Source organism: Pleurodeles waltl, chromosome 7, assembly GCF_031143425.1.
Source record: "Pleurodeles waltl isolate 20211129_DDA chromosome 7, aPleWal1.hap1.20221129, whole genome shotgun sequence".
In the NCBI taxonomy this organism is placed as follows: domain Eukaryota; kingdom Metazoa; phylum Chordata; class Amphibia; order Caudata; family Salamandridae; genus Pleurodeles; species Pleurodeles waltl.
Genome location: NC_090446.1, coordinates 1,391,926,461 through 1,391,949,522, shown reverse-complemented (window position 1 = coordinate 1,391,949,522; position 23,062 = coordinate 1,391,926,461). Strand labels below are relative to the sequence as shown.

The following is a 23,062-nucleotide window of genomic DNA, read 5'->3' as shown; positions in this document are numbered from 1 at the left end:
GATTGGACATGAACTGATACCAAGGATGCAGATTGGACATTGTCTGATACCAAGGATGCTAATTGGACATGAACATATACTGAGGCTGCAGATTAAACATGGTCTGATACCAAGAATGCAAATGGTACATGAACAATTACTAAAACTGCAGACTGGACATAAACAGGTGCCTTGGCTTCAGACTGAACCCACATCGGCATCACATCTGCAGACTACACATGAACTGGTACCACTGCTTCAGGCTGGGCACTAGTTGTTGCCCTGGCTTCAGACTGTACCCAAGCAGGAGCCACGACTGCAAAAAGGCAGGAACTACAGCTGAAGACTGTAAAGAAGCAGGGACCACAGCTGCAGATTGGACAGGAGCAGGTGCCACAGATGCAGACATGACATGATCAGATATGTTGGCTGCAGACTAAACCAGAAAAAAACACTGGTATCACACATTCGAGATGAACAGAAGTTAGTGTCATGGCTTCAGCCTGAGTGCAAGCAAGTACCACAGCTGCAGTGTAGACAGGAGCAGGTACCATTGCTTCAGACACGACACAGGTTGGTATCATGGCTTCATAGTAGAGAAAAACAGGCAACACGGGTAGAGACTGGTCACAAGCACATGCCATGGCTTCGACCAGAACACCAGCCAATCATGGCTGCAGATTGGACATACTAAGTGCAGCAGTTGCAAACTAGTCACGCTCAGGCTCCAGCATAGGGCCAAATGTGTTCCACAGTTGCCGACTGTACATGAGGAGGCAGCACGGTTAATGTCAGGACACTGGTAGGTGGTGGTGTCATGACTGCTGACTCAGCATTACCAGAGTCTGCCGCTCCAGACTGGAGACAGTTACTGAGTAGGCAATAGATTAGAAATGTGCAGGTACCAAGGATGTTGCGTAAATATTGAAGGGTACCTTTGCTGCCGAATGGACATGAGGAGCTGGCAACACTGCAGACTCGAAATGAGCACACAGCATCTGTACGGTGGATACATACAGGTACTGTGACTGAAGACTCAGCGCTGCTATAACAGCGGACATGTCAGGGACATTCAACATGATTGCACACTGCACACATGTAGTTGCCACTGCTGAAGACTGACTGGACACAGAAGGCAGCTACAGCAGACACAGGGATCTACCAAGCCTGCAGAGTGGACAAGACATGGGCTGATATCACAACTGCAAGCTGGATCTGAAATGGTACATAGCTGCAAATTCACGGGTTGTTGCCATGGCTGACTGGGGATGAACAACTACCATAGCTTGCTGCCTAACACAAGTGCATGCTGTGACATAAACTGGACACAGTGTAACAAGGTTGCATATGGATGCACGCAGACACAGCAGCTCCAATCTATGCAGCATGGATGGGAACAGGAATCAAAGTTTCAGACAGAAGGTACCATAGGTTTAGGCTGAACATGAGCAGCAACCACGCCCACAGATTGTGTGCAACCAGAACTACAGGCTGACCACGAGCATGTAGTATGACCACAGACTGGTCATATCCACATACAAAAACCGCCAAGTAAGCTCGGCCACGTACAACAGATGCTAACTGGCCATGGTCAATGCTGTGGCTGTAAACAGAACATGGTCAGTTCCGAAGCTGCAGACAGGACACAAGGAACAACAATTGCATTCTGGACACTGACAAGTACCACAGCTGCAGAGTGGGCACTGACAGGTCCATGGCTTCAGACAGCTCTCAAGTGGATAAGATGGGCTGGAGACTGGAGATGCCTACTGTATGCTGCTAAGTACCATGGCTGCAGAATGGGCATGGACAGGTACTATGGCAGTAGACCTGACACCACAGGTATAGTGGCTATGGTGAGGTCTCGTGCAAATGGTGCTCTCTAGGTAGGTACAGTAAGATGCATGCTGGATTAGGTGGTTTCAGTTATGGCTATGGACCGGGATGAAGCAGATACCTTGGTACGTTGGAGAGGGGCTGGTACCACGGCCTCAGACAGGGAGCTGTTGGGGTTTGCGACTGTACATTGGGCTCAAGCAGATACCATGCTGCCGATTGGACATGCGCAGGTTCTAGAGATAAGGTAGAATGGCAACATCTGGAAATGAGCAGGTAGCACAAATGGAGTCTGACCGGTGTGCGCTGGACTTGAGCACGTCCCAGGGCTGCAGACTGCAAGTAGCGAGGTACGACTGATGTAGGCTGGGTATGATCAAGTACCACAGATTCAGACAAGTTGTACATTACGGCTGGCGTAGGTTGAGCATGGGTAGGTACCTCCACTTCAGACTGAAAGTTGTATGGTACATCTGGCATAGGCCGGGCATGAATAGGTACCACAGCGTCAGGCTAGACTTGGATGGTACATTGATGCGCATTGGGCAGATACTAGGGCAGTAGGTAGAGCATAAATAGGTACAAGGGTGGAAGACTGGGCTTCGGTAGCTGCTGTGGTTGGAGGGTGGACACAGGCAGATTATGGCTGCAAACAGGAGGTCATCAATGTTTTTTGTGGGCTCTGGTGCACTCTTTCCTTTGCTGTTCAAAGCCTGCTTCTCCGGAATTGAGACACACTACCAGAGACCTTCTCTCATGCCCGGACCTTCTGTGGGTCTTCGGTGGATGTTGAGTCTTAATCCCACCAGCCCTTGTTCCTCGATGCTCCATGAAATTACTGCAGCCTGGACCAGTACTGGGTCAAATCGGGCTCAGCCCCAGGGACCTGGACAGGAACTGAGACTCCCGGGGAAATGAGACCTGTAGGGAAGGGGAGAGAGAAAGAGAGAAAGAGAGGAGCCATCATTAAAGAGAACGTGTTTTATAACACGCATTTGTTGAAAGTGACTTTTTACATGGAAGGAGACAGTTTTTCTCTAGAACTGGTTGACTTGACCTAGTAGGTTTGTCTGGAATGGTCAGGATATTAGTTATGATCATACTATTATTATTACTATTATTATTATTATTATTATTATTAGTAGTAGTAGTAGTAGTAGTTGTATTTAAATAATAAGTCATCTTGGAGTCTGCCCAATTCATAGATCTTCCCTTCACATTTTCCTTCAAAGCACTTCATTCATATGTTCAGATGTACCTCGCTTACACAACACAGTACTCTCCTTTATATCTCCAGTACAGCAGCATGGAGCTGTGTGTGTGGTAGGGGTGTGTATGAACAGCAGTTACTATACCAGCATCCCTTCAAATGGACCGATTGCGTCCGGATCTCAGACCAAGCACAGATGGGGCACCCGTCAACCAGCGTTCAGCTCTGGAGGCGGCAGGAAGGTGCAGAAGCAGGTGCTTGCTCCACGGCACTTCCAGAAACGATTCCATTGCTCTAGACAGTGGACACAGACACCAGGACTGCATCCACTGTCACATGACCCAGTTCACCTGGAGTCCAGCCAATCAGCCTGAGTAGGAATCTGGTCTGCCAGAAGACCTTCTTCAGCAGAAAGGCCGGTGACCACCTTAGATCCCATCACGACAGCGAGGGCCATGTGGACTATACTCAAGCTAGTCTGACATGGCATACTTTCCAGAGTGTCTAAAGCAAAGGGTGTAGATAGTAAGCCATAACGTGTCTTGCAGCCTGGTAAAAGCCTAATGACCAGAACTCGTGCACAGCACACTGTGCACACCTTAGGAAGATACCTCACCAAATGCATCCCCTCTACCGCATCCACCACATCTCCACCATCTCCCGCATAAGACATAACCCCGCATGACACCCATGTGACCTAAGCAACCTCAACAACATCTCACTGATGATCACTCACAGCCAGCATACATGTCACATAACACTTAAAAATGCAGCCAACATTGTCAACTCTAATAATCTAGAACCCACCTTTATTGATCACTGATAGCCTTGCATATCCTTGATGTCCTGGTCCACTAAGACTACAACACTCTGCACATTGACCAACTCAAACGACCCATGAGGGATGCTGCAGTCATCAACCAGACAACATGACCTTGTTGCTGAAAAATCACTTAAACGTCTTTCAGTTCCTCCCCTGCCATTTCCCACTGATCACTGCACATACTCAACCTTTTACCTCATTTACCGTCCATCCTGCTGTTTACCCCCTTATTGACCTTCGGGTTGTTAGACTTCATCATGACAGCTGCAACTATTTATTTGAATAACATTTTCCAAGATAACTGCAGACTCCTATGACATTTATCAACCAAGACCATGAAGAATGGCCATCACTGCCAAAATCGCAGAGTTCATCACGCTGTAAGGTCAAATGAAAGGGAACACCTTGGACTATCTCACACTTCCAGGACTACTCTCACTGACACTTACCACATTACAATAACTGGACTTAGTACACCATTATTGCCTTGACCTGACTTTCCATAGTCAACCGAAACCAAAAAAGACAGTGAATCAGTCCTTTGTGAATTTCCAAATAAATATACTTCACAAAAGCCTTATGCCCGCAGAAACCCCAATCGTCCACAGCACAAACGTTGAATCCCTGCTTCACCTACAGTTCCAAGATAATAGAATACATACATATCTCAATCAAACTCTGCTCCGTTAAGGTCTAACACTCTGCACCACAGTACAGCCAGCAGCATGCGGACAGCAAACATACTACCAGTTGCTAAGAAAGGAGATGGAGGCAAACACTGATGACCTGTCAATCCTGAAAGCAAGCTGCTTAAGATGTATCTCATCACAGATGCCATGGCATATCAGTAAAGCAAGAGGCTCACAAAAGTGATCAAACACTGTGTGGACCTCATAGTGGACCCACTACTCGTCCATTGAATGAGAAGTACGCAGCCAGCAATAATTGCTTCAACAGTATGACTGGCAAGATCCACCAATAAATTTAACAATGCAGCAACAATATCCACACTCACACCACTTAGAGTGCAGACTGTTCTACATCTTCTCTGCTGAAGACCAGTCTCACCTTCACTGATGCCTGATGGCAGTGTCACTTGAAGTTCATGTCACCCTGTCATCATTATTGAACAACATATCAACTGTTGTCCTATGGCCCCTCTTGAACATCATCAACACATTCCTTAAACAAGGTTCCGCCTATACAGGACCCCGTTGGTCTCACAAATAACTGCCTGATCACACATTTTATATTTCTGTGGGAAGATCACTGAGATTCCTGTTGCTCCCCAGCTCTGTAGAAACATCAAAAACACTGTCTAACAGTCCAAACTCAGGCAACAGTTCAGCAGGAAAACTGCTACCATCTAAGTGATGTCTGACAATAGCAAGTGTGTTTTCATCTTGTCAGACTTCTGCATCGATCACTGAGCTCTGCTTCACAATCTTGCACTCCAAAAATGTTTTTATGAAACCATCCTACAATTAAGTGAGTCATAACTGAAGAACAGAGACAATTTAGTACAGATAAGTTCCTCCAGGTCCAACCCTGTATCTGTAGCATATGACATTCTCCAAGGCTCAACCCTCTTCTAATCATTTTACAAGAACCCATCTGTGTCCAACTAACAATTATGGATGTCAGCATTTGTAGGAAAGTACCATCTTGCCTGGCATGTTATCCCCATTTTTACATGTATGTAAGTTTTTTTGCCTGTCTCACTGGGATCCTGCTAGCCAGGACCCCAGTGCTCATAGTTTGTGGCCTGAATGTGCATACCTGTGTAGTGACTAACTGTGTCACTGAGGCTCTGCTAATCAGAACCTCAGTGCCTATGCTCTCTCTGCCTTTAAATTTGTCACTATAGGCTAGTGACCACTTTTACCAATTTCAATTGGCACACTGGAACACCCTTGTAATTCCCTAGTATATGGTACCTAGGTACCCAGGGTATTGTGGTTCCAGGAGATCCCTATGGGCTGCAGCATTTCATTTGCCACCCATAGGGAGCTCAGACAAACCTTTACACAGGGCTGCCACTGCAGCCTGAGTGAAATAACGTACACGTTATTTCACAACCATTTTCACTGCACTTAAGTAACTTATATGTCACCTATATGTCTAACCTTCACTTGCTGAAGGTTAGGTGCAAAGTTACTAAGTGTGAGGGCACCCTTGCACTAGCAAAGGTGCCCCCACATCGTTCAGGGCCATTTCCCCAAATGTTGTGAGTGCGGGGACACCATTGCACGCGTGCACTACAAATAGGTCAATACCTATATGTAGCTTCACAATGGTAACTCCGAATATGGCCATGTAACATGTCTAAGGTCATGGAATTGTCCCCCCATGTCAAATCTGGTATTGGGGAGCCAATTCCATGCACCCGAGGGCTCCACTATGGACCCCGGGCACTGCCAAACCAGCTCTCTGGGGTTTTCTCTGCAGCTACCGCTGCTGCCACCCCACAGACAGGGTTCTGCCCTCCTGGGGTCTGGGCAGCCCAGTCCCAGGAAGGCAGAACAAAGAATTTCCTCTGAGAGAGGGTGTTACACCCTCTCCCTTTGGAAATAGGTGTTAAAGGTTGGGGAGGGGTAACCTCTCTCAGCCTCTGGAAATGCTTTGAAGGGCACAGATGGTGCCCTCCTTGCATAAGCCAGTCTACACCGGTTTAGGGAACCCCCAGTCCCTGCTCAGGCGTGAAACTTTACAAAGGAAAGGGGAGTGACCACTCCCCTGTCCATCACCACCCCAGGGGTGGTGCCCAGAGCTCCTCCAGTGTGTCCCAGACCTCTGCCATCTTGCTTCCAGAGGTGTGAGGGCACTCTGGAGGCCTCTGAGTGGCCAGTGCCAGCAGGTGATGTCAGAGACCCCTCCTGATAGGTGCTTACCTGGCTAGGTGGCCAATCCTCCTCTGAGGGCTAATTGGGGTCTCTCCAGTGGGCTTTTCCTCAGATAACGACTTGCAAGAATTCACCAGAGCTCCTCTACACCTCTCTCTTCGACTTCTGCCAAGGATCGACCGCTAACAGCTACAGGACGCCTGCAAAACTGCAACAAAGTAGCAAGAAGACTACCAGCAACATTGTAGCGCCTAATCCTGCCGGCTTTCTTGACTGTTTCCTGGTGGTGCATGCTTTGGAGGCTGCCTGCCTTCATCCTGCACTGGAAGCCATGAAGAAATCTCCTGTGGGTCGACGGAATCTTCCCCCTTCTTCAGCAGGCACCAAACTTCAGCTTCACCAGTACTATGGGACCCCTCTCATCCTGACGAGAGTGGCCCCTGGCACACAGGTGGTGGACCCAAGTGACTCAGACTGTCCAGTGGTCCAACTGTCCAAATTTAGAGGAGGTCAGTCCTGGCCTATCCTCTCCAGACAGTAATCCTGTGCACCGTGTGAACTGCAGCTACAAGGGCTTCTGTGCACATTTCCATGAAATCCTGCATGCACAGCCTAGCCTAGTCCCCAGCACTCTGTCCTGTGATGCTCAGCTCCCTGAGTTGATCTCCAGTGTTGTGGGACCTCCTTCTGCAGTGTTGAGATGATCGCCGTGTTCAGACTTCTTCAACCCATGTTCAAGGACTTCTGCGGGTGCTTCCTGCTTGTACGTGGGCTCTCTACGTTGCTGAGGGCCCCCTCTGTCTCCTCACCCAAGTGCCGACATCCTGGTCCTTCCTGGGCCCAGCACAACTCTGCATCCTCCAGCCCTCTGTGGGACATCTTCTGCATGAAGGAGAAGTTCCTAGCACCTTTCATTGTTGCAGAATCTTCAGCTTCTTCCATCCGAAGGCAGCCATATTGCACCTTCATCCGGGGTTTAGTGGGCTCCTGTCCCCCCTGGACACTTTTGCTACACTTGGACTTTGTCCCCTTCGTTTACAGGTCCTCAGGTACAGGAATCCATCTTCAGTGCTTTGCAGTCTGTTGTGGTCTTTGCAAAATCCCTTATCACGACTTTAGTGTGTGTAGGAGGCTGGACTGGCTTGTAGTGAGTACCAAGGGGTACTTGCACCTTGCACCAGGCCCAGTTATCCCTTATTAGTGTATAGGGTGTCTAGCAGCTTAGGCTGATAGATAATGGTAGCTTAGCAGAGCAGCTTAGGCTGAACTAGGAGACGTGTGAAGCTACTACAGTACCACAAGTGTCACTTGCACAATACCATAAGAAACACAATACACAGTTATACTAAAAATAAAGGTACTTTATTTTTATGACAATATGCCAAAGTATCTTAGAGTGTACCCTCAGTGAGAGGATAGCAAATATACACAAGTTATATGTACACAATACCAAAAATATGCAGTGTAGTCTTAGAAAACAGTGCAAACAATGTATAGTTACAATAGGATGCAATGGGGACACATAGGGATAGGGGCAACACAAACCATATACTCCAAAAGTGGAATGCGAACCACGAATGGACCCCAAACCTATGTGACCTTGTAGAGGGTCGCTGGGACTATTAGAAAATAGTGAGGGTTAGAAAAATAGCCCCCCCCAAGACCCTGAAAAGTGAGTGCAAAGTGCACTAAAGTTCCCCCAAGGACATAGAAGTTGTGATAGAGGAATAATGCAGGAAAGACACAAACCAACAATGCAACAACGATGGATTTCCAATCTTGGGTACCTGTGGAACAAGGGGACCAAGTCCAAAAGTCACAAGCAAGTCGGAGATGGGCAGATGCCCAGGAAATGCCAGCTGTGGGTGCAAAGAAACTTCTACTGGACAGAAGATGCTGAGGTTTCTGCAGGAACGAAAAGGGCTAGAGACTTCCCCTTTGGTGGACCGATCTCTCTCGCCGTGGAGAGTCGCGCAGAAGTGTTTTCCCGCCGAAAGAATGCCAACAAGCCTTGCTAGTTGCAAATCGTGCGGTTAGCGTTTTTGGATGCTGCTGTGGCCCAGGAGGAACCAGGAGGTCGCAAATTGGACCAGGAGGTAGAGGGGACGTCGAGCAAGACAAGGAGCCCTCTTAGCAGCAGGTAGCACCCGGAGAAGTGCCAGAAACAGGCACTACGAGGATGCATGAAATGGTGCTCACCCGAAGTTACACAAAGGAGTCCCACGTCGCCGGAGACCAACTTAGAAAGTCGTGCAATGCAGGTTAGAGTGCCGTGGACCCAGGCTTGGCTGTGCACAAAGGATTTCCGCCAGGAGTGCACAGGGGCCGGAGTAGCTGCAAAAGTCGCGGTTACCAGCAATGCAGTCTAGAGAGGTGAGGCAAGGACTTACCTCCACCAAACTTGGACTGAAGAGTCACTGGATTCTGGGAGTCACTTGGACAGAGTTGCTGGATTCGAGGGACCTCGCTCGTCGTGCTGAGAGGAGACCCAAGGGACCGGTAATGCAGCTTTTTGGTGCCTGCGGTTGCAGGGGGAAGATTCCATCGACCCACGTGAGATTTCTTCGGAGCTTCTAGTGCAGAGAGGAGGCAGACTACCCCCACAGCATGCACCACCAGGAAAACAGTCGAGAAGGCGGCAGGATCAGCGTTACAGAGTTGCAGTAGTCGTCTTTGCTACTATGTTGCAGGTTTGCAGGCTTCCAGCGCGGTCAGCAGTCGATTCCTTGGCAGAAGGTGAAGAGAGAGATGCAGAGGAACTCGGATGAGCTCTTGCATTCGTTATCTAAAGTTTCCCCAGAGACAGAGACCCTAAATAGCCAGAAAAGAGGGTTTGGCTACCTAGGAGAGAGGATAGGCTAGCAACACCTGAAGGAGCCTATCAGAAGGAGTCTCTGACATCACCTGGTGGCACTGGCCACTCAGAGCAGTCCAGTGTGCCAGCAGCACCTCTGTTTCCAAGATGGCAGAGGTCTGGAGCACACTGGAGGAGCTCTGGACACCTCCCAGGGGAGGTGCAGGTCAGGGGAGTGGTCACTCCCCTTTCCTTTGTCCAGTTGCGCGCCAGAGCAGGGCTAAGGGGTCCCCTGAACCGGTGTAGACTGGCTTATGCAGAATTGGGCACATCTGTGCCCAAGAAAGCATTTCAAGAGGCTGGGGGAGGCTACTCCTCCCCTGCCTTCACACCATTTTCCAAAGGGAGAGGGTGTCACACCCTCTCTCAGAGGAAGTCCTTTGTTCTGCCATCCTGGGACAAGCCTGGCTTGACCCCAGGGGGGCAGAAACCTGTCTGAGGGGTTGGCAGCAGCAGCAGCTGCAGTGAAACCCCAGGAAAGGCAGTTTGGCAGTACCAGGGTCTGTGCTACAGACCACTGGGATCATGGGATTGTGCCAACTATGCCAGGATGGCATAGAGGGGGCAATTCCATGATCATAGACATGTTACATGGCCATATTCGGAGTTACCATTGTGAAGCTACATATAGGTAGTGACCTATATGTAGTGCACGCGTGTAATGGTGTCCCCGCACTCACAAAGTCAGGGAAATTGGCCCTGAACAATGTGGGGGCACCTTGGCTAGTGCCAGGGTGCCCTCACACTAAGTAACTTTGCACCTAACCTTTACCAGGTAAAGGTTAGACATATAGGTGACTTATAAGTTACTTAAGTGCAGTGTAAAATGGCTGTGAAATAACGTGGACGTTATTTCACTCAGGCTGCAGTGGCAGGCCTGTGTAAGAATTGTCAGAGCTCCCTATGGGTGGCAAAAGAAATGCTGCAGCCCATAGGGATCTCCTGGAACCCTAATACCCTGGGTACCTCAGTACCATATACTAGGGAATTATAAGGGTGTTCCAGTAAGCCAATGTAAATTGGTAAAATTGGTCACTAGCCTGTTAGTGACAATTTGAAAGAAATGAGAGAGCATAACCACTGAGGTTCTGCTTAGCAGAGCCTCAGTGAGACAGTTAGGCACTACACAGGGAACACATACATATAGGCCACAAACTTATGAGCACTGGGGTCCTGACTAGCAGGGTCCCAGTGACACATAACAAACATACTGAAAACATAGGGTTTTCACTGTGAGCACTGGGCCCTGGCTAGCAGGATCCCAGTGAGACAGTGAAAACACCCTGACATACACTCACAAACAGGCCAAAAGTGGGGGTAACAAGGCTAGAAAGAGGCTACTTTCTCACACAACCCCCCCCAAACGAAGGACAATAAGGCTAACCTTGGCCAGTTGAGACTTTATTGTCTAAGTGGTGATAAGTAGAGAGTAGCTCTGCAATAGATTGGTTACTCCCTTTATCATCCACTATATGGTTACTTCCCTGTGGGGATGTAAACCACCCTGTTTGAAGTTTTTTAGCTAAGCAACAATGTGAAGATGTATTTTTAGAGTTTCTATCAGTAAGTTTTAGTTTAGAGCAGTGGGAATTGTCCACTGAACCTATTTGTAATGATGGAAATGCCAGACAGGGATGCTGTCTCAATAAAGCCATAGCTGGGCAAAAACTTTGTCCATATGGCAGGAAGAGAGAACAGGGATGCTGTTTCTCTTGAGTTGGAGCAGGGCAGGGATGCTGTCCTATGAGCTCCACACTAGGGCAGGGATGCTGTCCTAAGTGTTGTGAGGCAGTGCAGGTTTTCTGCACTAAAGTTTCTCTGGGAGGGTTGGAGGGATGCTCCATGTTAACTAAAATGGTGCTCTTTTTCTCACCAATGTTAGTTATCCCACAGAGAGGTACTTCTACCTCAGGGAGTACAGTTTTGCCAACTGATGATTTCCTTGGAACAGGTGCCACCCCAGGAGAGGTTTCTCCCACCACAGGAATGGTATCCTGAATGGTAGGGTGGTTAGGGGATACTGTGATACCCTTTTTACCTGTTGATGGAGAGGGATCCTGAGTTTTCAGGCCTTCTCTCCTTTGCTTTTTCATTTCAGTAGAAATGAGAGGGAACAATTCCTCAGGGATGCCCAGCATGGCTGCATGGGCATAAAACTCTACATCAGCCCAACCTGATGCCTCTAGGTCATTACCTAAGAGACAGTCTACAGGTAAGCTAGGTGATACCACCACCTGCTTAGGGCCAGTAACTCCACCCCAACTAAACTGAATTATAGCTAAGGGAAGAAACTTAGTGGAGTTATGGACATCAATAATTTTATACTGTTGTCCAATGATGTGTTGTTCAGGATGCACTAGGTTTTCAGTCACCAAAGTGATACTGGCACCTGTGTCCCTGTAGGCCAAGGCCTCAACACCATTTATTGAAACTGTCTGCCTGTACTTATCCATTGTAAGGGGACAAGCAGCCAGTGTGGCAAGGCCAATGCCACTAGGTGTGACAGAAACTGTCTTGGGACTGACTACCCCAGTTTCTACTATGGACCCATAAGTGAACCCAACTACACCCTTAACTTGACTGTTGCCAGCAGTCCCACCACTAGTACCACTACTGCTAGGGGCACTAGAGCTTGATGTATTAGTGGTGGTAGGCTCAGGGGGTTTACCTGGACAGGACTTATCCCCTGGCCTATGGCCTCTATTTTTACACACAAAGCACCAAGGCTTTTTAAATTGTGTAGGTTGAGAAGAAGAGGAAGAATTTGTTTTATCCCCACCCCCTGAAGAGTGTTTAAGATTTGAAGTGGGATCTTTGGTTTTACCCTTATCCCCATGCTTATCTTGAGATTTTTCACCATCTTTCTTCTTATTGTTCTCTTTGTCACCCCCTGTATGAACTTTTCTGTTCACCCTTGTTCTGACCCATTTGTCTGTCTTCTTTCCCAATTCTTGGGGAGAGGTCAGATCAGAGTCCACCAAGTACTGGTGCAACAAATCAGACACACAATTATTAAGAATATGCTCTCTCAGGATCAAGTTATACAGGCTGTCATAATCAGTAACTTTACTGCCATGTAACCACCCCTCCAAGGCCTTCACTGAATGGTGAATGAAATCAACCCAGTCTTGTGAAGACTCCTTTTTGGTTTCTCTGAACTTTATCCTGTATTGTTCAGTGGTTAAGCCATAACCATCCAGGAGTGCATTCTTAAGTACTGTAAAATTTTTGGCATCACTTTCTTTCACAGTAAGGAGCCTATCCCTACCTTTTCCACTAAATGATAGCCATAGGATAGCAGCCCACTGCCTTTGAGGGACATCCTGTACAACACAGGCCCTCTCAAGTGCAGCAAACCACTTGTTAATGTCATCCCCCTCCTTATAAGGGGGAACTATCTTGTGCAGATTCCTGGAATCATGCTCTTTTGCAGGATGACTATGGGGAATACTGCTGCTGCCACCATGGGTTTCTAAACCCAACTTCTGTCTTTCCTTCTCTAATTCTAAAGACTGTCTATCCAAATCCAGCTGTTGCTTTTTAAGCTTCAGTCTGGTTTGTTCCACCCTCAACTTATTGAGTTCCCTTTCTAACAATCTGTCATCAGGGTTGGTGGGAGGGACATTTCTAGATACAGAGGTATGATGGGAATGAACAGAAGGAGACCTGTCCCTTACAGAGGGCACCCTAATAGCTTGGCTGACAGTGTAATGTGAGAGCACATCATCTGTATGATGTGACTCCACCTCAGTAACAACTATGCTAGACTGTCTTGTAATGGGCAGGCTAAGAAGTTTCTTTCCTGAACCTTTTCCTGGGGGAGTCCCTGGATCAGATTGAGAACCATTAGCTACTTTTTCAACAGATGGGGCACTTTTAGCCTTATCTTGTTCTCTAAGCATGTTAAGTAACAGTTCCAAGGAAGGATTCTTCCCTACACTCAAACCTCTCTCTATGCAGAGACTCCTTGCTCCTTTCCAGCTAAGGTGATCATATGCAATCTTAGACAGGTCAACATTTTGGCCTGTGCCAGACATTTTTAGAGAGAGTTAAAGTGATAGAAAAAGAGAAAAAAGTTTGTCAGAGCTTTTTAGAAAGACAGAAAAAAAACTTTTTAAACTTTTAAGAACTTTTTGAAAGTTTAGAAGTACTTTTCAGCACTTTAGAAAAGAGTGAAAAGAGGAAATGCAAAACTTTTTAGCTATGTGTACACACACTGAACTTGTTTTGTATATTTTTCTCTTATGAAAAGTACAATGACAAGAGTGGTAAGTAGTCTCAAAGCACTTATCCCACCGCTGCACAACCAATGTAGGAGGCTGGACTGGCTTGTAGTGAGTACCAAGGGGTACTTGCACCTTGCACCAGGCCCAGTTATCCCTTATTAGTGTATAGGGTGTCTAGCAGCTTAGGCTGATAGATAATGGTAGCTTAGCAGAGCAGCTTAGGCTGAACTAGGAGACGTGTGAAGCTACTACAGTACCACAAGTGTCACTTGCACAATACCATAAGAAACACAATACACAGTTATACTAAAAATAAAGGTACTTTATTTTTATGACAATATGCCAAAGTATCTTAGAGTGTACCCTCAGTGAGAGGATAGCAAATATACACAAGTTATATGTACACAATACCAAAAATATGCAGTGTAGTCTTAGAAAACAGTGCAAACAATGTATAGTTACAATAGGATGCAATGGGGACACATAGGGATAGGGGCAACACAAACCATATACTCCAAAAGTGGAATGCGAACCACGAATGGACCCCAAACCTATGTGACCTTGTAGAGGGTCGCTGGGACTATTAGAAAATAGTGAGGGTTAGAAAAATAGCCCCCCCCCAAGACCCTGAAAAGTGAGTGCAAAGTGCACTAAAGTTCCCCCAAGGACATAGAAGTCGTGATAGAGGAATAATGCAGGAAAGACACAAACCAACAATGCAACAACGATGGATTTCCAATCTTGGGTACCTGTGGAACAAGGGGACCAAGTCCAAAAGTCACAAGCAAGTCGGAGATGGGCAGATGCCCAGGAAATGCCAGCTGTGGGTGCAAAGAAACTTCTACTGGACAGAAGATGCTGAGGTTTCTGCAGGAACGAAAAGGGCTAGAGACTTCCCCTTTGGTGGACGGATCTCTCTCGCCGTGGAGAGTTGTGCAGAAGTGTTTTCCCGCCGAAAGAACGCCAACAAGCCTTGCTAGTTGCAAATCGTGCGGTTAGCGTTTTTGGATGCTGCTGTGGCCCAGGAGGAACCAGGAGGTCGCAAATTGGACCAGGAGGTAGAGGGGACGTCGAGCAAGACAAGGAGCCCTCTTAGCAGCAGGTAGCACCCGGAGAAGTGCCAGAAACAGGCACTACGAGGATGCGTGAAATGGTGCTCACCCGAAGTTACACAAAGGAGTCCCACGTCGCCGGAGACCAACTTAGAAAGTCGTGCAATGCAGGTTAGAGTGCCGTGGACCCAGGCTTGGCTGTGCACAAAGGATTTCCGCCAGGAGTGCACAGGGGCCGGAGTAGCTGCAAAAGTCGCGGTTCCCAGCAATGCAGTCTAGCGAGGTGAGGCAAGGACTTACCTCCACCAAACTTGGACTGAAGAGTCACTGGACTGTGGGAGTCACTTGGACAGAGTTGCTGGATTCGAGGGACCTCGCTCGTCGTGCTGAGAGGAGACCCAAGGGACCGGTAATGCAGCTTTTTGGTGCCTGCGGTTGCAGGGGGAAGATTCCGTCGACCCACGGGAGATTTCTTCGGAGCTTCTAGTGCAGAGAGGAGGCAGACTACCCCCACAGCATGCACCACCAGGAAAACAGTCGAGAAGGCGGCAGGATCAGCGTTACAGAGTTGCAATAGTCGTCTTTGCTACTATGTTGCAGGTTTGCAGGCTTCCAGCGCGGTCAGCAGTCGATTCCTTGGCAGAAGGTGAAGAGAGAGATGCAGAGGAACTCGGATGAGCTCTTGCATTCGTTATCTAAAGTTTCCCCAGAGACAGAGACCCTAAATAGTCAGAAAAGAGGGTTTGGCTACCTAGGAGAGAGGATAGGCTAGCAACACCTGAAGGAGCCTATCAGAAGGAGTCTCTGACATCACCTGGTGGCACTGGCCACTCAGAGCAGTCCAGTGTGCCAGCAGCACCTCTGTTTCCAAGATGGCAGAGGTCTGGAGCACACTGGAGGAGCTCTGGACACCTCCCAGGGGAGGTGCAGGTCAGGGGAGTGGTCACTCCCCTTTCCTTTGTCCAGTTTCGCGCCAGAGCAGGGCTAAGGGGTCCCCTGAACCGGTGTAGACTGGCTTATGCAGAATTGGCCACATCTGTGCCCAAGAAAGCATTTCCAGAGGCTGGGGGAGGCTACTCCTCCCCTGCCTTCACACCATTTTCCAAAGGGAGAGGGTGTCACACCCTCTCTCAGAGGAAGTCCTTTGTTCTGCCATCCTGGGACAAGCCTGGCTTGACCCCAGGGGGGCAGAAACCTGTCTGAGGGGTTGGCAGCAGCAGCAGCTGCAGTGAAACCCCAGGAAAGGCAGTTTGGCAGTACCAGGGTCTGTGCTACAGACCACTGGGATCATGGGATTGTGCCAACTATGCCAGGATGGCATAGAGGGGGCAATTCCATGATCATAGACATGTTACATGGCCATATTCGGAGTTACCATTGTGAAGCTACATATAGGTAGTGACCTATATGTAGTGCACGCGTGTAATGGTGTCCCCGCACTCACAAAGTCAGGGAAATTGGCCCTGAACAATGTGGGGGCACCTTGGCTAGTGCCAGGGTGCCCTCACACTAAGTAACTTTGCACCTAACCTTTACCAGGTAAAGGTTAGACATATAGGTGACTTATAAGTTACTTAAGTGCAGTGTAAAATGGCTGTGAAATAACGTGGATGTTATTTCACTCAGGCTGCAGTGGCAGGCCTGTGTAAGAATTGTCAGAGCTCCCTATGGGTGGCAAAAGAAATGCTGCAGCCCATAGGGATCTCCTGGAACCCTAATACCCTGGGTACCTCAGTACCATATACTAGGGAATTATAAGGGTGTTCCAGTAAGCCAATGTAAATTGGTAAAATTGGTCACTAGCCTGTTAGTGACAATTTGAAAGAAATGAGAGAGCATAACCACTGAGGTTCTGCTTAGCAGAGCCTCAGTGAGACAGTTAGGCACTACACAGGGAACACATACATATAGGCCACAAACTTATGAGCACTGGGGTCCTGACTAGCAGGGTCCCAGTGACACATAACAAACATACTGAAAACATAGGGTTTTCACTGTGAGCACTGGGCCCTGGCTAGCAGGATCCCAGTGAGACAGCGAAAACACCCTGACATACACTCACAAACAGGCCAAAAGTGGGGGTAACAAGGCTAGAAAGAGGCTACTTTCTCACAGTGTGTTTCTGGGGAAACAGTAGTACTTTACTCCTACTTTCCAGGGTCTTGGAGTGGGGTATCTTGGACACCCTTAGTGTTTTCTTACACTCCCAGTGACCCTCTACACACTACACTAGCCTAGGAGTCCATTCGTGGTTTGCATTCCACTTTCTTAGTATATGGTTTATGTTGCCCCTAGGCCTATTGCAGCCTATTGTATTCTACAGTGTTTGCACTACTATCTGACTATGTTACTTACCTGATTTTGGTTTGTGTGTATATTTTGTGTATTTTACTTACCTCCTAAGGGAGTATATCCTCTGAGATATTTTTGGCACATTGCCACTAAAATAAAGTACCTTTATTTTTAGTAACTCTGAGTATTGTCTTTCTTATGATATATTACCTATATGATATAAGTGGTATAGTAGGAGCTTTGCATGTCTCCTAGTTCAGCCTTAGCTGCTCTGCTATAGATACCTCTATCAGCCTAAGCTGCTAGAACACTACTAATCTACTAATAAGGGATCACTGGACCTGGCACAAGGTGTAAGTACCATTGGTACCCACTATAAGCCAGGCCAGCCTCCTACAGCATTCATTAATACAAGGGTAACATCCAACTTTATGTGGAGGCTACAATTGTCAGCAGCGTTGACCTTCTAAATGTGTTGCCTCAACCAGCAAGATTGACTTGAAGATGTCATGCATGACTTGAAACTTGTCTAACTTAAATGCATATTTTATGGCACCAAGCGTTTGACAGCAGCTTCAACCCCAAACCCTCTACCTCCGTTTGTGTTCTCTTCGAAGCCGGCCCAGAGCTAACTGGCCCTTCATCAGTAGTTCTGCCCAATCATTCTTCACATTGCCTTAAGCCACAGATTCAGTCATTGCCCAGGCGCACTACAAGCACTAACCAACCAATCATACATTGATCCACCCAACTATTTGGACAATCAACAGGCATCTCAGCCAATCAGAAAAAAGCACTTCCATTTTTCTTTGTGCTGTAGAAGCACACAGTCCCTCCTGCGGGATCCACCTGTCTACCCAGCCCGCTCTCTCCAGGCAGCTTGATTTCTCCCCTTTGGCTGAATATACGCAGGACACCTCTGTTGTGGCGAAACCTTAGTGCCCATGCGCTCCACAGTCGGACATACACAGGCCCAGCAAGGGACAGCACTTCGCCCCTCCCCACGCCACAAATCTTGTGCTCCTGCACATACATTGTGAATTTGAATTGAATTATTTTCCTTCTCGGTTCTGTTTGTGTGTGGAGATCTTTAGATATTTTAAATAGTTTTTTTGTTCATTCACAAAGACACTGGGCTTGTGGGCACTCGACGACAGTGGCTTACAGGAGAAATGTGTGAAAACGGAAGAGGCTCACCTGTGGACACACCTGTGCTGACACCGAGGTTGGGGGGTCCCAGGTGCGGCTGCATCTGGGGAGGGGTGTATGCTTCGTAGCTCCGCACACTCACGGAGGGGCTGGAGGGAATCATGCATGAGTAGGACGAGGTCTGGCTGCACACGGGCTGCGGACAGAGAAAGAGTATTCAGCAAAAGACAAGTGCAGTGATTCAACCCAACATGTCGCTATCCAGAGACATAAACGCAGGGGACATAGAAGAAGGACTCAGAGTCAGCATCAGTTGAGGTCTCGGGGAACACAGATGACAGGGACTTGTAAGGGAAGGAGGGTTTTGCAGTGAATGACTGAGCAGGGATAGACTATTCAAAGAGGCACTCCTCAGAAATGAAATCACCAGACAGTGGGGTCATTATAAAATGCTCCTGGGGGAGAATCGGCAGAACTAGACTTCTCAGAGATAGATTCAGCAAAGACGGGCTCATTAGATGGTTGACTCATCCTAATTGGAACTCGTTATATAGAGACTCATCAGAGGGACTTTCACTAAAATTGAACTCATCTGAAAAGGAATTATAGAGATAAACTGATTATAGAAGGACTAATCCGATAAAGGTTCACCAGAGAGGGACTCATTTGTGTGGGACTCAAAATATGAGGGCTCTTTAGAGGAGATTTTTTTTAGCTGAGGAATCATCAGAGAAGGACTCATTGGAGATAAACTATTCAGACAAGGACTTTCCAGAGTTAGAATAATCAGAGAGGGACCGATCAGAGAAAAACTCAACGGGGGGCTATTATATAGGAGTATAGGGGCTCTTCAAATTCAGAAATAAGCTAATCAGAGAAGGACTTTTCAGAGATAGAGTCACCAAAGAGGGACTCATTAGAGAAGGACTCATCAAAAGCAGAATCAGTTGAGCTAGATTTATCAGAGATCGATTTACCAAAGAGGGACTCAATAGATGGTGCTGCATCTTTTTGGGACTCCTGATATGGGGCCTTATCAGAGGGAATTTGTCAGATGAGGACGGAAAATCATGAAACAAATCGAAGAATAATCCAAGACGACCCAGGGAGTTTGCAGCCCTTAACCCACCAGCCACCACAGCAAAGGTGGCATCCTAAAAGGAAACCAACCAGTCTAAGACCTTAAAACTGTCTGACAATCAGCTCGCATGGCCACTGTAATGCAGCAGACACCCGCAGTGCCACACAGCCTCTGGGTCAGCCATACCCTCACCCACTTTAAATCTTTCACCAAGTTTAAGGTGGGGCGGGGGGTCAGAAGGGGCCACTCCGAATGAAACACTTTCTTTCACATATGATTGAATTTTGAGTTTAGATTAAACAAACATACTTTTAGGAATAGTCGCTGTCAGGCCTGGTTTTTGGATTCCTTTCTACATCACTGTTCTGACCCAAAGGATTGTTTGGATCAAAGCATTGGTTTCTGTGGTCATAGGGGGGCTAAACAATCTGTGCTTTTAGGTGTCTTGTGGCATTCGGAAAAACACCTAAAAAGTATAGGACGCTATCTGTCTCAGTACCCACTCGCAGTGGCAGGGTGTTGTCAGGTGGCACTTGTATACACAGGCTGTTGGCGGTCATCACCAGTAGGTGCAGACAGCTGGACTTACCTGCAGGAGTAGACTGTTCGCAGTAGTAAAATATAGAGGCAGAAAGTTAGGAGTACTCACCTGCAGGTACAGGTAGTCATCAGTACTCACCGGCAGTGGTAAGCTGTTAGCCATGGAGAAGCTTGGCAGCTGATGGCCTGATCCGTAGCTGTTGGACAAGTTTGGCTCACTGCGTCCCAGCATTCCACCTATCAGGGACCGGTGTAAAATATGTTTGAGAATGTGTGGGATTTATACAACATCTGCAAAATGTTTAGCTACATACACCTAAGGCAGCCCACCTAAGAAGGTTGCACAATCATTCAGGCATCCACTGGGATGTAGCCTCAGTCACAGAGTCAACTTTGGTTCTAACAATCGCACCATGACCCTTCCCACCTTGAGCATTCAGACACCCACTCATGGTACCACAATCTCAGCCTGGAGCACTGTCAACTGAGCTCATGCTGGACACCCTCATTCACAATTCTCCCTTTGGACATCCATGAGCACATTCTCTACCTGAGAGACCATCAAGATACGTCTCACACTCCTGCCCTAGATGAACTCAGATCATAGCCCCAGCTTGGGCCACCCATGAACACACTTATACTGCAGTCCAACTTCTATTACAATCTCATGCTGGAGTGCACTTAAAAACATTCAATCCTTGTGGCACCAGAGAAAGGGCTCTCACCCTGGAGGTCCGTCAGTCACATTTTGAACTCAAACAATTGCATCCATCTGTGGGCACTGATAGTCAAACTCCCAGTAATGGGCACCGTCAATCAGACTTCTATACTGATACACCTCCATTCATGCTCCCTTCCCAGTGCACCCTTATTTAATACCATTTCCCTCAACTGTCAATGACACCCAAACTCTGTGGCACCCCAAACACACACACACACACTCACTCACTCTCTGGTAGATTACTGTTCACCCTGGCAACCCAGCAATCCATTGGTCACTGCATCACCCTTTGGTGCCATCATTGACACTTTTGCCCTGGGGTAACCTAGACTACACTCTCACCCTTGGAACTCCGGTCACGCTACCACCCTTTGTCACTGTCAACTGTATCCCTGCCCCAGGGAGCCCTTGATAATACTGCCAGCCTGTGAGACCACTGATCAGAACTGCACTTCTGGAAACCATCAATTACATTTAGTAACCTCTAATACGCTGTCGCTGTGGGACTCCCTCCATCACATTTCCAAACCGAGTATCGTCAATCAGCCTCCTACCCTAGGCACCATCAACCACACCCAATCTTTTGGAAACCCTGCCAGTCCTGCCACAGTCTACAGCTAGTCACACACACATCTTTCGGTATTTGAGGTAGGGGCACTCTGGTTCACTAAGACTGGCTTCATTTCTTTTAGTGTGCGGCTGGCAGAAATGACCCCCAATGCAAGTCAATCTTCTACGGGTAACCTGCTTCTGCCCACCCCTTCCAGTGATTCTGAAGTGAGTTACCAAGGACTGTAGCTTCGTAACATGTCAGTTCCAAGGAAGGATAGATAAAGTATGCAGAACAAACAAATAGCACTTTTCAATAAAACAAATTCCCTGGATAAAAGCAATCTGTGCAACAATGATCAGCCGCTTGATGAATCATGAATCAATGCAGCATTTTGACACAATGGGTGCACCCTTCTCTTGTTTCATCCAAGATGCTCTGTGGGATAGGTGGGTACACCCTACAGTAGGGTGGCCAACTTTGCATCATCACTGTTGCACCTGACAGCCAGGTGCTCTCTGGGATGGACTAGTATCCAATACTATTGTCTTACTTGATGTGTTATGTGGGATATGCCTATTTGCAGTACTATTGCTGTACCTGAGTTGCTCCGTCGAATGGAGTCCTCCACACTATTGCATCTTGCCTGAGGTTCTCTATGATACTAGACTTGTGAGGCTGGCACAACATTGCTACCTCACTTGATGTGCTCTGCCGGATGAGTGTGTGTGCACTATTCCTATCTCGCTTGAGGTGGGATGTGTTCATACAGAATGCTGTTGTCTCACCTGTGGTGCTTTGTGGGATGGGCTGGTACACACTGCTGCTATAAGAATTGTTCATTGTCAGGTGGCCAGGGGCACTGCTCGCTTGGCGACGCTGATTTCGCAACTTCTCCTCTCGACGCCATTTTGCCCTCCGGTTAGAAAACCAGACCTGTAAATACAAAGACTGTACCAGTAAGCAATCACAAAGGGGCTTGCTGGTGGGCGGGGAGCAGGTGAAGGTTCAACTTCTTCTGCACCACCAATGACATTATAACTAGAAAATGTGGAAAGAGAAGACAGGGTCATTTAGAGGTGGGCAAAAATGGGAGATTCATATGGCAGCCTGTCTTCTCTGCCTGTGTTGGCAGGTGACAGTCCCATGTCCATTGTCTACACTCATTCAAACCCTGACATCACACATCATTGACGTCTACTGAGGGTGAATCATACCGCTGTGTATCACCGTGGAGTGATGAGGGTGTACAAGGCAGGCAATGGCTTGACTGCTGGGGATACCTGAATTCGGGCTTCCGGAAGATCAATCTTCACAGCTAATCTTTCTCTGGCAAACACATCTGGATAGTGAGTCCTTTCAAATTCTGCAAGAAGCAAAGACAAATAGGACCTTACAAGAAGAACACTGCGCAACAATCATTTATTAAGTGTCCCATTAGCACACTGGGTGAGACTCGCACCACTATGAGAACACACTGGTGCATTGAGAAACCCTGTGATCAAGCGTACCTAATCCCTGGACACCAGCACTTAGAGGAGAGCATCTTTACATCCAGTTCAAGCCACAATACCAGTTTCATACATATATATATATATATATATATATATATATATATATATATATAATCTAAAACACTCCAACAAAGTAGTCTATCCTCCTAAACAAAGGAAATAAGAGACAAGGGAGAAGTTGATATCATTTCCCTTTCTCCAATAAGCACATGCACAGAGGGCAGTCAAGATAGTTGTCGGTTCATTGCGTTTCTTCTACAATCGGCAAACAATCCCGAGCGGACTCAATGCTAAACTTTTTTTTTTATTAACAAATGTCTCTTAATTGATTCGTTTTTAAAAACACAATCAGAAAGACCACATGACCACAGATCCGGTCTGAATGGAAGACC

At 47.5% G+C, this 23,062-nt stretch overlaps 1 protein-coding gene across 1 annotated transcript in view; it reads right to left on the bottom strand.

Annotated features, from left to right (window-relative positions):
* Nucleotides 1-2,035: 2,035 nt before the first annotated feature.
* LOC138246401 (paired box protein Pax-6-like) overlaps nt 2,036-23,062 on the bottom strand; it is a 151,644-nt gene continuing 130,617 nt past the window's right edge. Inside the window, exons 5-9 of the mRNA XM_069200986.1 lie at nt 22,440-22,522; nt 21,945-22,092; nt 20,025-20,122; nt 18,313-18,460; nt 2,036-2,736 (exon numbers count right to left, since the gene is read on the bottom strand). Of these exons, the coding sequence (XP_069057087.1) occupies nt 2,651-2,736; nt 18,313-18,460; nt 20,025-20,122; nt 21,945-22,092; nt 22,440-22,522 (563 nt within the window). The 3' untranslated portion in view covers nt 2,036-2,650. The remainder of the gene's footprint in view (nt 2,737-18,312; nt 18,461-20,024; nt 20,123-21,944; nt 22,093-22,439; nt 22,523-23,062) is intronic.